Here is a 14320-nt window from a genome sequence, read left to right on the forward strand (position 1 = left end):
GTATACATGAATGCGTATTAATAATTCAGTAAAGATTTCCTAAGAGCTAAAGTTATCTTTGCAGAGCACTATTTCTCTAAAGAAAATTGCATAACACAATAGTAATTTAGAAATGTGACACAATAATACATTTTAAAAAGGCACAAAATAAATGCACGTTCAGAACTAAACACTTTTTTTTTTTTTTTTTTTTATAAATTCCTGTTTTCAGAATAGTGAATAGCTCAGTTCCTTTGTCTGACCACTAATGGCTTTCTTTTTTAATAGAAATATATACAGACCTGTAATGAGAGCTGGTGTGGTCTCTTGTTTTTTTAACAGTTTGAGCTCATGCTCCTCTCCTCCTCCTATTCACTGCTTCTTAACAAAGTACATAACGTTCTAGTTTTATGGAATAATTACTCTCAATGTTGACATGCCATATGATTGGTTAGTACAGGGGTGTCAAACTCTATTTCATTGCGGGCCGCATCAGTATTCTGGTTGCCAGAGGGCCGGTTGTATCTGTAAGGCTATAAATTTACACAGAGATATATATATATTTAAAAAAAATATAATATGTGTAGAAGTTCAACCCCCCCCCCCCCCTCCCCCTTAAAATACCAGTGCGCTGAGTGGCAGGGTTTGGATGTAAGGATTTGTAAGAGCCACAGGGAGAAAGGCTTCTGTGTTTACAAGTGATAGTGGTGAGTGGAAGGCGAGAGACAGAGGTGGTTGTTTTCTGCCACATTCCAGCTCTAAAAGAAAAAAAAAAAAAGAGCGTCTCACTCGCTGTTCAAGGTAGGTGGACATCCTCCAAAATGCATGTCACCTGTACACTGCATTATTTAAATCAGCGCCAATTAAAGTTGGTCCTCATCCTTCCTTTTTTTTTTTTTTTTTTTTATTTTATTTTTTTTTTGTAGCAGTATCTAGGCCTCCCATGAGCATGTTGGCATGTTGGGGGGGGGGGGGGGGGGATTGTAAACTTACTGTTTTTTACCTTTTGAAGTCCATGAGAACAAAGCCATCAAGTTTTTAGAAACCTGCAAAGATCCAGTGGATGTATAAATATGCACATGTTTTTTGCAGAAAAAGTGCAGAAAAAAGCCTACATTTTGTGATCAGTGGATCGTGGGCTCCTGCTGGTACTTCATTGAAGGAATCTGGAGAATGTGTATTGACACAATGGACTGAGTGTGGGGACTGTTGCACTCTTGGTTCTTTTGAGAACTACAAATCAGGTCCGCCATGCTGGTGGACTGGACTTGTAGTTTGTACATTAAAAATACTGGATGAACCCTCTGCACACTGCTATAACCTTTCAAGCAAACTTTGCAATAAAAAAAATAGATATTTATTTCATACATATTCCAATACATGTTTTATGTCCCAATTTTTATTGCAGAGTTTGCTTCAAAGGTTATAGCAGTGTGCAGAGGGGTTCATCCAGTATTTTTAGTGTTTACTATGTGGTCACACCCCTTTAGCACCTGGTAGATCATATACTTGTACAAGCTATTGGGATTTGAGCACAGGTGTATATATTGTTTCTGTTGTATTGCAGGTCAGTGGCCAGACCTAAACTGTAGCTCTCCCTCCATTTTGTGTTGGTTTGCCCCATGTTGGCATTGTGTCCACAGTGGCAGAGAAGGACTGACCGTAAGAGGGATTACATTGACACAGTTGGCCGGCTTAAACATGTATTGCAATATGTGTGAACTAAATATCCCTATTTTTTATTGCAAAGCTTGCTAGACAGGGTATATAGCAGTCTGCAGAGGGGTCATCCAGTATTTTTAGTGTTCATATGTGAATCACACCCCTTTAGCACCTGGTGGATTATATGCATGTACAAGGATCTGAGCCCAGCTATATCTTGTGGTTTGTACATTCACAGATGTCTGATTTTAAAGCAGATAGGAACCCTTGATACAAGTGTAATGTGCTCATAAAGGTGAACGTGGCCTTTGCATCCTATCAGATGCGGTCACTATTCAGGTATTGAAGTAGACACAGGTGTCATGGCTGCTTGAATACAGAAGCTGGCAGCAGAGATTCCGCCATCAATGTTGAGCGTGGTTGAAGGTATGTGTTAGAATTCTATGTGTGTATGGCTAACCTTGGATCTGCCTTACCCAAAATCCGATTTTTCTGTATTGTGTAAAGTAAGTACAACTTTAAATTAGTGAAGTGGTTATAAGAGGGGTTTTTTTTTGTGTATAAGGTATCTGACTAACATATCATTAGACAGTGTCTGCTCGATTCACTTTCTTTTGTAAGCTGACCTAAGTGTGACAAGTGACGCCACCAATCCTTGCAGGTAAAAGGTAGAGTAGGTATCCTGTGTCAATTATTCATTCGTTTTCCACTGGAAGCCGCAACACTCTCCCACTGAATAGACGCTGGGCACTGTGTGATGGTCACCTAGAAAGATGAGTAGTAAAAGACCTTCTGCTATAAGGAAACCTTTTTTTTTTTTTTTTTTTTTAGTCTAAAAAGGATCAGCTCACAAAAATGGGGACCTTTCCACCCACTTAAAGTGGTAGTAAACTCTTCCCCATAAATTTTCCACATTTAAATTATCAGTAAAAACTGTACAAAGCTCTGTGTAGATGTCTCATAATCTGCTCTGTTTGCTTGTAATCTGTTCAGTTCGTTTTGTTGTCACCAGCGCTTGCGCATATTTCCCTGATTTACAGCACGCTCTTTGTGCCGTCAGTCCATTCAGAACTATGCCGTCACTCTGTCATCTCCTCTCTAAGAAAATGCACCAAGATACCGCGAGATTACAGCCCCTTGTAGAAGTTCCTGATGCACCCCATGTGACTTTCAACGTCACAGGGTGGAAACATTGGCATAATGCGGCACACAGGAGTAAAACACAGGTCTGGTGTAATACTTGGATAAAAACAAGGTTTGGCTAATGGTGGCCATCCACTAGAAGAAAAATCATTTTGAAAATCTGTCATTTGGACCGTTCGTTTATTGTCCAGTTAATGGGCACAAATCAAAAATCGTTTGTGATGTTTTCAGCTGAAAAATCAAAGGAGAAGTTTGGAAAACTTTGGCCTAACGGACGATTAATTGAAAGGTTAATGTGTTTCTTGCCCAAACAGTTTGCACTAGACATATGTGACAAAACGAACAAAAAAAAACAAATTCATTTATGGCGGTTGAACGATTTCGTTCAAATTTCGGTCATTACATGATGGCAAAATCGTCTGCTCTCACGATTTTTAAATTCATGAAGCAAGTGGAAGTTGAATTTGCTTAACTACTTCAATACCGGCACTTTCACCCCCTTCCTGCACAGGCCATGTTTCAGCTTTCAATGCTGTCTCACTTTGAATGACAATTGCGCGGTCATGCAACACTGTACCCATTTTAATTTTTAATCATTTTCTTCACACAAATAGAGCTTTATTGGGTATTTAATCACTGCGCTTTCTTTTTTTTTTTTTTTTTTTTTTTTTTTTTTTTTTTAAAAAAAGACTGGAAGTTTTGAAGAAAAAAAAAAACAAACTTTCTTTGAGGCTGCACTGATGAGGTGTCAATGATGACGAGGCACTATGCCACGCTGATAGGTGGCACTGGTGGACAGGCACTGAATGGCAGCACTGATTGGCATCACTAAAGTGAACTGAATGGTGTCGCTGATGGGCACTGCTGGGGCTTTACTGTAATCAGGGCACTGATGATCAGTGCCCTGATTACCTGTCCTGGTCTCCCCTGCAAGGAGATGCCGCTGATCGTCTGTTCTCGCCACACACACTGTCAGTGTGAGGTGAGGCGAGCCAGTTACTGGCACTTCTGCATTTACTTGTGACTAGCTGGCTGTAATTGGACACAGCTGATCACATGATAGATAGATAGAGATATATATATATATATATATATATATATATATATATATAGTATTTATCGGCGTATAACACGCACATTCATTTTAAGAGGGAAGTTTCAGGAAAAAAAACTTAAATTTTTAATAAGGAACTTTTGAAGCAAAATAAGGGTCAGTGCCCATCTGCAGCCTCACAAGTGCCATCAATGCAGCCTCACAATTGCCATCAATGTAGCAGCCTCGCCACTGCCATCAATGCAGCAGCCTCACCACTGCCATCAATGCAGCCTGATCGATGCCCATTTGCAGCCTAGAGGGGACAGGGAGGGGGGCGGGTCAAGCACCGACAGATTACATACAGTGAGAATCTCCTATGATAGACAGAACAGTGGCCCAATGGTGGCCCAGGAGACGGGACTTTCTATTACAGAGGCCGCCAAGTAAACAGGAGATTCTCACTGTATTTAATCTGACGGCGCTCATCCCGCCCCCATCCCTGTCCCCTCAGAGGCAGCTAAAATTCAGGTATTGGCGTATAACACGCACACGCTATTTGCACCCGATTTTCACGGTGAAAAAGTGAGTGTTATACGCCAATAAATACAGTATGTGTGTGTGTGTGTATGTGTGTGTATATATATATATATATATATATATATATATATATATATATATATATATATATATATATATATATATTTTAAAACTGTTATTTTCGGCCAAGTGCATCCTGAATTTTCAGTTTCGGCACTAAATTTCCATTCGGTGCACCTCCTAGTTCAAATGTTAAAAGTCCAGGGAAACTGAAAATGTACAAGGTTCCATTCTGTTTCAAAGCACATGGAGTGTTTTGTAGCATTCATTTCAGTGCATGGTTTTCTTCTGTCAGTTTTATTGAATGCATATTTTTGTGCAATTTCCAGGAAGTTCATCTTCATCGTCGTAAATGGTACGGCATGGTAAATGTACTATACATTCATAGAGCTACATAAATTGCCCAGAGCGACCACGCAGAAGAATTGTGCAAAATGTAATTTTGGGATGTGATCATTTTTATTTTATTTTTTCATAAATTTTGGCACTAACATTTTGTTTTTAAACTACAGTAGCTAGAAATGTGTGGCTTAAATGGAACACCTTGATAATAAAAATAATGTATATAATTATTTTTTTTTTCTCTTCTCTTCAAACATAGGACCATAGTCGCTTTATAAATTGTGTGCGGTTTTCACCCGATGGAAATAGATTTGCAACTGCAGGTGCTGATGGTCAGGTATGTTAGACACCAAAAACTGCTTTTCACTAAATCTTCATTCCCAAACTGGAGACACTGCTACTACAAATATGTGACTACTGCTTTCATATTTCACAAGTATAGAGAGCAACCAATTAATCTGTGTCAGTGTGTACACAAATAACCAGAGTTAAACAAACAATTTTTTTTTTCTTCTATTTACATTTTTTCTTCTATTTTTGCCCAAACAGATCCTAAAGTGATTTGTAAACTATCACCCTTTAAAGTGGACGTTAACTTCCATCACTGACTTTTACCTATAGGTAAGCCTATAATGAGACTTACCTATAGGTAGTGTAAATATCTCCTAAATGTGTACCATTTGGGAGATATTTACCGTACATGCAGCCGATTACATCACTGGCGCATGCGCTCTGAAAATGGCCACCCGGCTGTTCAATCTGAGTCCTGTGCCATGACCGGCGGCTCCTGCACGCATGTGCGGGAGTGATGTCATCGAGGCTCTGGCTAGTCACAGAGCTGGAGTCCTCGAACCCAGAAGCAAGATGGGTGAAGACTGAAGCAGCCTCCAGCTCTGACATCTTGCTGCTGGAGGGCTTTGTTTTAAGGTAAGTTTAACATAATGTGCTAATATGTGATGCATACTAGCACAATATGCCTTTACCTTGCAGGGTAAAAAAAAAAAAAAAAGTCCAGCGGTTCACAACCTCCTTTAAAACAACCTTTTCAGTTTAAAATAGAAATGAAAGGCAAAACATTTGTGTATAGATATACAAATATATTAGAAATACTTTTTTTTTTTTTTTTTGGTGATCACCTGCCCTCTGTTCTCAGCTGCATATGAGCTGGGGGGAGGCGAAACAACAGCAGCACAAAAATCCTCCCCATGAAAGACTGTGTGGGGAGGAGTGTCAGGACAAGTCTGATCATTGGAGGAGAGCAGGCTGAGTTCTCAGCATGAGAACTGACCACGGTGTGTTCTGCTTAGTGTGGTCAGCCTTTAATAGAAAAGCAGAAGGACTGGCCGGAACACCAGGGGTTTCACACAAAGGAAGCAATACAAAGAGAACAGGACACTTTCTCATACAAGTACATGGTACAGCAGGCACATATCAAGAATATGAAATGTTGGGTTTACATACTCTTTAAAGTGTTTGTTAACCCAAAAAAAATAAAATAAAAATTATTTTAAAGCAGATTACACAGTGCTTGTGCTGTGTAATCTGCCCCCTCTAAACTGTAAAAAAAAAAAACTGAACCTGGCACTTCCTGTATCCCCTCTCTAAACAGACCACGATAACCAGGGCAGCTCTGTCCTGATCACCGTGGTTCAAAGTGCGTTCCTCCGTCAGACGTAGCTATCCTCTCTGCTCTCCTCTCTCCCCCCTCACCCCCTCCTTCCTGCATGCCAGCGTCTAATGTGTCTGTCTCCACACCGCCCCTCCCCCCGCCGCTACTATTACAAATAAAAACACTAAAATTGGCACTGACAGCCCCTCTGTTAGAGGCTGGCATACCACACTATCCAAGTCCTTTGTAAAAACGAGCGCTCTAAATACCTCTTTAGACCTGTCTTCAGGCCGGTCACATGACTCACGGCTGCTTTACAGCTCAAACATTGCTTCTGTTGGAGGTTACGTGATCTCCCCAACTGACGTCAGAGGGAGATCATGGCCCCTCCCGCAGAAGCAATATCTCTGAGCTGTAAAGCAGCTACGAGTCACGTGATCGGCCTGAAGACAGCTCTAAACAGATATTTAGAGCGCTTGTTTTTACAAAGGACTTTGATAGTGTGGTATGCCAGGCTCTAATAGAGGGGCTGGCAGTGAATTATATGTTAGAGTTAACAAACAATTTTAAGCTTTAACACTAAATATAAATCTGGTAGTTGTACTCTAGTAACCAAATGTTGGCAAGGGCTGCTGTTGAGCAAGAGCACAGTGCCCATTCTGCATACTCAGTCACCAGGAATAATCATAGTATAGGCATTTTACTTTTTTATTGGGCTGCTTATAGAATATCTACTTTTGCTGTTATTTGGGGAAATGTACATAATTACCCTCCCTAGTCTCCCTCATCTGTTGGAGACCCTTGAAATATTCAGTACTTGTGGGTATCGTGGATAATGTGATCTACTTTTTCCCAGTAAGATGCAGTGCCCTGTGCGGCCAAGCACCATACCCGATTTGCTTTAATGTGGTCCAAAGTCTCAAGGCATGTTAAAACTGTTCAAACTCTGAGAATATATATATATTCCATTTATTATCAATCAGCTGTGTTTACTCCCTTTTTTTTTTTTTTTTTTTTTTTTAAATCATCACAACAGAAACTACCCAAATGACCCTGATCAAAATTTTACATACCCTGGTGATTTTGGCCTGATAACATGCACACAAGTTGACACAAAGGGGTTTGAATGGCTATTAAAGGTAACCATCCTCACCTGTGATCTGCTTGCTTGTAATTTAGTGTGTGTGTATAAAAGGTCAATGAGTTTCTGGACTCCTGACAGACCCTTGCATCTTTCATCCAGTGGTGCACTGACGCTTCTGGATTCTGAGTCATGGGGAAAGCAAAAGAATAGTCAAAGGATCTGCGGGAAAGGGTAGTTGAACTGTATAAAATAGGAAAGGGATATAAAAGGATATCCAAGGAATTGAGAATGCCAATCAGCAGTGTTCAAACTCTAATCAAGAAGTGGAAAATGAGGGGTTCTGTTGAAACCAAACCAAGGTCAGGTAGACCAACTAAAATTTCAGCAACAACTGCCAGGAAAATTGTTCCGGATGCAAAGAAAAACCCACAAATAACTTCAGGTGAAATACAGGACTCTCTAAAAACATGTGATGTGGCTGTTTCAAGATGAGTTGCACTTGAAGGATGGGCTGCATGGATGAGTCGCCAGAAGAAAGCCATTACTACGCAAATGCCACAAAGTATCCCACTTAAAATACGGCAAACAGCACAGAGACAAGCCTCCAACCTTCTAGCACAAAGTCATTTGGAGTGATGAGTCCAAAGTTTTGCTTTTTGGCCACAACCATAAATGCTACATTTGGAGAGGAGTCAAGGCCTATGGAGGTACTGAGGTGGATCGCTGATGTTTTGGGGATGTGTGAGCTACAAAGGCACAGGAAATTTGGTCAAAATTGTTGTCAAGAGGAATGCAGTATGTTATCAGAAAATACTGGAGGAACATTTGCATTCATCAGCCAGGAAGCTGCGCATGGGACGTACTTGGACATTCCAACATGACAATGATCCAAAACACAAGGCCAATGTCGACCTCTCATTGGCTACAGCAGAATAAAGTGAAGGTTCTGGAGTGGCCATCTCGGTCTCCTGACCTCAATATCATTGAGTCACTCTGGGGAAATCTCAAACATGCAGTTCATGCAAGACGGCTCAATAATTTACAGAAACTGGAGGCATTTTTGCCAAGAGAAATGGGCAGCTTTACCATCTGAGAAGATAAAGAGCCTCATCCACAAATATCACAAAAGACTTCAAGCTGTCATTAATGTTAAAGGGGGCAATACACGGTATTAAAAACTGGGGTATGTAAACTTTTGATCAGGGTCATTTGGGTAGTTCCTGTTGCCATTATGATTTAAAGAGTAAACACAGTTGATTGATAATAAATGGATTCAGCCAAACACTAACCATGAGTAAAAGAAAAGTTTGCGTTATTATTCATTCATTCATATATATATATATATATATATATATATATATATATATATATATATATATATATATATATATATATATATATATATATATATATATATATATATATATTTCACTTTTTCTTCAGTCCGCAAATATAAAGAAAGGGGGTCGTAGGACGAGTTCCCCTAATCAGATTATTGTACATTCTGGTTGTGATGTTTGTGGACAACTTAAAGCGGTATTAAATGCAAAAGAAAAAATGTAGTACAGTGGGGACGGAAAGTATTCAGACTCCCTTACATTTTTTTCACTCCACCCCATATTGACAGAAAAACACAGAATTGTTGACATTTTTGCAGATTTATTAGAAAGAAAAACTGAACTATCACATGGTCTTAAGTATTCAGACCCTTTGCTCAGTATTTAGTAGAAGCACCCTTTTGATCTAATACAGCCATGAGTCTTTTTGGGAAAAATGCAACAAGTTTTTCACACCTGGATTTGGGGATCTTCTGCCATTCCTCCTTGCAGATCCTCTCCAGTTCTGTCAGGTTGGATGGTAAACGTTGGTGGACAGCCATTTTTAGGTCTCTCCAGAGATGCTCAATTGGGTTTAAGTCAGGGCTCTGGCTGGGCCATTCAAGAACAGTCACGGAGTTGTTGTGAAGCCACTCCTTCGTTATTTTAGCTGTGTGCTTAGGGTCATCGTCTTGTTGGAAGGTAAACCTTCGGCCCAGTCTGAGGTCCTGAGCACTCTCGAGAAGGTTTTCGTCCAGGATATCCCTGTACCTGGCCCCTTTCATCTTTCCCTCGATTGCAATGAGTCGCCCTGTCCCAGCAGCTGAAAAACACCCCCACAGCATGATGCTGCCACCACCATGCTTCACTGTTGGGATTGTATTGGACAGGTGATGAGCAGTGCCTGGTTTTCTCCACACATACCGCTTAGAATTGAGGCCAAAAAGTTCTATCTTGGTGTCATCAGACCAGAGAATCTTATTTCTCATCATCTTGGAGTCATTCAGGTGTGTTTTTTTTTTTTTTTTTTTTTGCAAACTCCATGCGGGCTTTCATGTGTCTTTCACTGAGGAGAGGCTTCCGTCGGGCCACTCTGCCATAATGCCCCGACTGGTGGAGGGCTGCAGTGATGGTTGACTTTCTACAACTTTCGACTGCATCTCTGGAGCTTAGCCACAGTGATCTTTGGGTTCTTCTTTACCTCTCTCACCAAGGCTCTTCTCCCCCAATAGCTCAGTTTGGCTGGACAGCCAGCTCTAGGAAGGATTCTGGTCGTCCCAAACGTCTTCCATTTGAGGATTATGGAGATCACTGCTCTTAGGAACCTTAAGTGCAGCAGAATTTTTTTTCGTAACCTTAGTCAGATCTGTGCCTTGCCACAATTCTGTCTCTGAGCTCTTCAGGCAGTTCCTTTTGACCTCATGATTCTCATTTGCTCTGACATGCACTGTGAGCTGTAAGGTCTTATATAGACAGGTGTGTGGCTTTCCTAATCAAGTCCAATCAGTATAATCAAACACAGCTGGCCTCAAATGAAGGTGTAGAACCATCTCAAGGATGATCAGAAGAAATGGACAGCACCTGAGTTAAAGCGTTTGTAAAGGTGTTTTTTTTTTTTTTTTAAAATAACAAACATGTTATACTTACCTTCACTGTGCAGCTCGTTCTGCACAGAGTGGCCCCGAACCTTGTCTTCTGGGGTCCCTCGGCGGCTGTTTCAGCTCCTCCCCGCAAGCATTCACCACCTTAATGCGAGCTCCCTCGCACGGTGGTGAGTGCTTGCGGGCGCGCTCCCGTGATACAGCCGGCGGCTATAGCCGCTCGCTGTATCACTCGGCCCCGCCCCCCGGCGCGCCGCGTCATCGGATGTGATTGACAGCAGCGCGAGCCAATGGCTGCGCTGCTTTCAATCCATCCACTGCAGCCAATCAGCGGCCAGGGTGAGCGGAGGAACAGATGTCGGGAACGCGAAGCTGACTTTCGAGGCGTCAGGTAAGTAAAACGGGGGGGCTGGGGGCGGCGGTTCTGTCAGAAGTTTTTTCACCTTAATGCATAGAATGCATTAAGGTGAAAAAATTTTTACCTTTACAACCCCTTTAAATATATGAGTGTCACAGCAAAGGGTCTGAATACTTAGGACCATGTGATATTTCAGTTTTTCTTTTTAAATAAATCAGCAAAAAATGTCAACAATTCTGTGTTTTTCTGTCAATATGGGGTGCTGTGTGTACATTAATGAGGAAAAAAAATGAACTTAAATGATTTTAGCAAATGGCTGCAATATAACAAAGTGAAAAATGTTTAAGGGGGTCTGAATACTTTCTGTCCTCACTGTATATTGAAGCTTACCGATCATAAGACGTAGTGGCTGTATTTTTTTCTTTTTTAAACTTTTTCTCCCCACTGTTTTCACCTGGTGATCTGGCCAGTAACATACCTCCTGTATTATGCAATCCCCACTCTGGATGAATGAGCACAGGGGGCAGATTTGGACAGCAGCATTGTCCGTCTGGGGGGAGGATAGTTTTAGAAGTACAGGCAGATTTAAATACACTAACAATTTGAAGCTAAACTACAGCTAACGCTTTTATAATCAGTTACAACAACAGGTGTTTGTTGTGTTTTTTTTCTTGTCGTTTTTTTTTTTTTTTTGGGATAAAGGTTGTGCATAAATGAATAAAAGCTGATCATTGTAGACACATCTGTCTGTGTTGAATGGTCAGTCTTACCCACTGCGGATGAGGCAAGAGCTTGTTCTTTTGAAAAAAAAGACTTGCAGGAGGGATCACAAGATGAAAAAGCCTAAAAAAGGAAATTTTTGCAGCTAAGAATAGGCAAACTGCAATATAGTGTTTGCTTTTGGGTTTACTACTGCTTTAACAAGAGAAATGAATCTGTCATACCCTTAGCTGAATGCTCAACCATTATTAATGATTACATTTCTTCACAGATATATTTATATGATGGTAAAACTGGTGAGAAAGTCGGCCAGCTTGGTGCAGGAAAAGCTCATGATGGAGGAGTGTATGCTGTAAGTGCTGATTTTCTTTTATACATAATACTTCTTTCTTGCCCTTGAAGGCTGTTTCTTAAGTTTGTTTTCTCTTACACACTGGTAAAATTTCTAGTATCATTAAGCAAAATATCAGATCCATGCAGATGTTGTACATCCCACAGTAAGTAAAAGTATGGGCAGCCTAATTGGAAAAATAAAGAGTACCTGGATGGGTTGCTAAACAGGCAGCAAAAGTCTTCCTTGTATGCAAAAAGCAGCCACTGTCATATGGAGGTTTACATAAACTTATGTAAATACTATCCAAAAATTTGTTTGTCATTTAGTGGAGCGTAGTTGGAGCCAAGACAGCCCTGAAGCTTGCTTCTTTTAAAACTAAGCCAGTAATGGCAGGCATAATACTCTCATCACAGGTTTTTTTTTTTTTTTTTTTTTTTTTTTTTTTTTTTTTTGGGACAGGAAGTGAAGGTAAATCTCCTCAATAAGACTCAGATGATTTGGGGGGGGGGGGGGGGGAATCTGACGGGGTATAACCCTCCCTTGCTCTATCCAAAATGGTAAAAAAAAAAAAAAAAAAAAAGTTTTGCCTATAGTTCTACTTTTAAGATCTATGTAAATCCTAACAATAATATTTGCTCCCTTTTTTGTCACCATTGAAAGTGTTTAAGGCTCACACTATAAGATCGGGCAAACCGTTTTGTCCAAAGAATTTTCGTATAGCGTATACACTACTTTCAACTTTTGACAGCCGATTCCGAATTTTCGTATGAAAATTATCAAAGAGACAAACTCCAAAAAGTTTCTCATATGGGAACAGAACGATTTTCGTTTTAATGTGTACCGTTTTCGTACAAAAAAATCAGAAAAGAGAGAGACTGTGCATAATCGGAAACCATAAACAACAAAAAAAGCCTTTGTCACACGAGATTTTTCGTTCATCGGTTTGGATTTGCTGTGAAACAACGAGGAAAAACGGACGATCGTTCGCCCAATTTTCTTAGTATGTACCCCACTTTAGAGTTGTTTGGTAAGTGCAAAAAATACATTTTTGATCCTACCAGAAATCTATTGAGATGATCACTACTTGTGTTCTCTGCCTCTGATGACCAATACCAGTTAGCATGGTTTCCAGCTATCTATGTTATGGGGAAGGGGGTGATGTGTTCTGTAGTGCTGTCCCTACAAAGCTGCTCCTCCCTAGATTAGTGCACTACAAGGCAGAGCATGTGTCCTTTATTACATATGCTGTGTGCACTGAGGGTCAAGCTGGGTAGACACTATGTTTTATTTATTTTTTATTTTGTTCAATCCAGCAGGCTGAACGAAAAAAATGGAGAGATCACCGTACTAACACATGTGATGTTAGTACGGTGATCTTAACCACTGAGCTTTTGTGTTCTGACAAAGGGACTGCCCCCTACCAGAACATATTGATCAACACTGGTCAGATGTTGGTTTTCCAGCATGCCCGCTCGAGGAGAATCTGTAGAACAGGCAGCTGTACACATGGGCCGAAAGGCAGCCGATTCCTGCCGAACTGAATGTTTTCAGATGATTTAAGGCCCCTGTGTATCCAGGTTTAGATGCATTTGATTTGTCTGTGCATCGGGGGGCCACTGAAACAATAGCCAAACAAATTTCAACTGACATTAGCCCCTTGACACCAACAGTATGCATATTTGCAGCCTCTCAGTGGGTGGGTCCCAACGCTAAGCATATCTGTGGTCTTGTGTAAACCACTTTTCATGCTGAGAGTGCTCCTTGCACGCTCCCAGCACAGTAGGCGGTGGGGATGCATACTTGCGATCAGGAGCTTTCCGATCATGTGACCGCTGTAACAGCCAATCACAGCAGGCACATGACCCAAATGCCCACCTCCGCCTCGGGGGTGGGGGTGGGGGGTGGGGGAAGTATGTGTGTGCGCATGTGACCTTAAATTTATACTAAAGTGTTTGGGGGTTTTTTTCTATAAAAAAATAACAAGCGTGTTATACTTGCCTGCTCTGTGCAGTGCTTTTGCACAGAGCAGCCCAGATCCTTCTCCTCGGGTTCCTCTTTGGCACTTCTGGGCTCTCCCTCATGTTGAGTACCCCCATAACAAGCAGCTTGCTATGGGGGCACCTGAGCTGCAGCTCCATGTGTCCACACAGACACTGAGCTGTTGCCTGCCCCGCCACCTCTTTCTCCTCATTGGCTCACTGACTTTGACAGCAGCAGGAGCCAATGGCACTTCGCTGCTGTCTCGGGCAATGAGGGAGAATCCCGGGCAGCCGAGTCTCTCGTGCAACATCACTGGATCGAGATGGGGATCAGGTAAAGTTTAGGGGGGCTGCTGCACACAAGTTTTTTTTTTTTTGTTTGTTTTTTGTTTTTTGTTTTTTTTTTTTGTTTTTTTTTTATCTTAATGCATAGAATGCATTAAGATAAAAAAAAAACCTTTCTGCCTTTTTAAAACCACAAGTATAGTTATATTTTTTTTTTATCCTATCTCTAGTCAGGATTATGCCTACAACAAACTTGGGGCCCATTTACACCAGAA

The 14320-nt window shown here is 41.0% G+C and overlaps 1 protein-coding gene across 1 annotated transcript in view; it reads left to right on the plus strand.

The window, feature by feature from the left end:
* Positions 1 to 14320, plus strand: part of WDR1 (WD repeat domain 1) — a 78249-nt gene that overhangs the window by 41702 nt on the left and 22227 nt on the right. The window contains exons 6-7 of the mRNA XM_073610112.1: positions 5019 to 5096; positions 11719 to 11799. Of these exons, the coding sequence (XP_073466213.1) occupies positions 5019 to 5096; positions 11719 to 11799 (159 nt within the window). The remainder of the gene's footprint in view (positions 1 to 5018; positions 5097 to 11718; positions 11800 to 14320) is intronic.

The sequence above is a fragment of the Aquarana catesbeiana genome, linkage group LG01 (genome assembly GCF_042186555.1).
Source record: "Aquarana catesbeiana isolate 2022-GZ linkage group LG01, ASM4218655v1, whole genome shotgun sequence".
NCBI classification, from domain to species: Eukaryota; Metazoa; Chordata; class Amphibia; order Anura; family Ranidae; genus Aquarana; species Aquarana catesbeiana.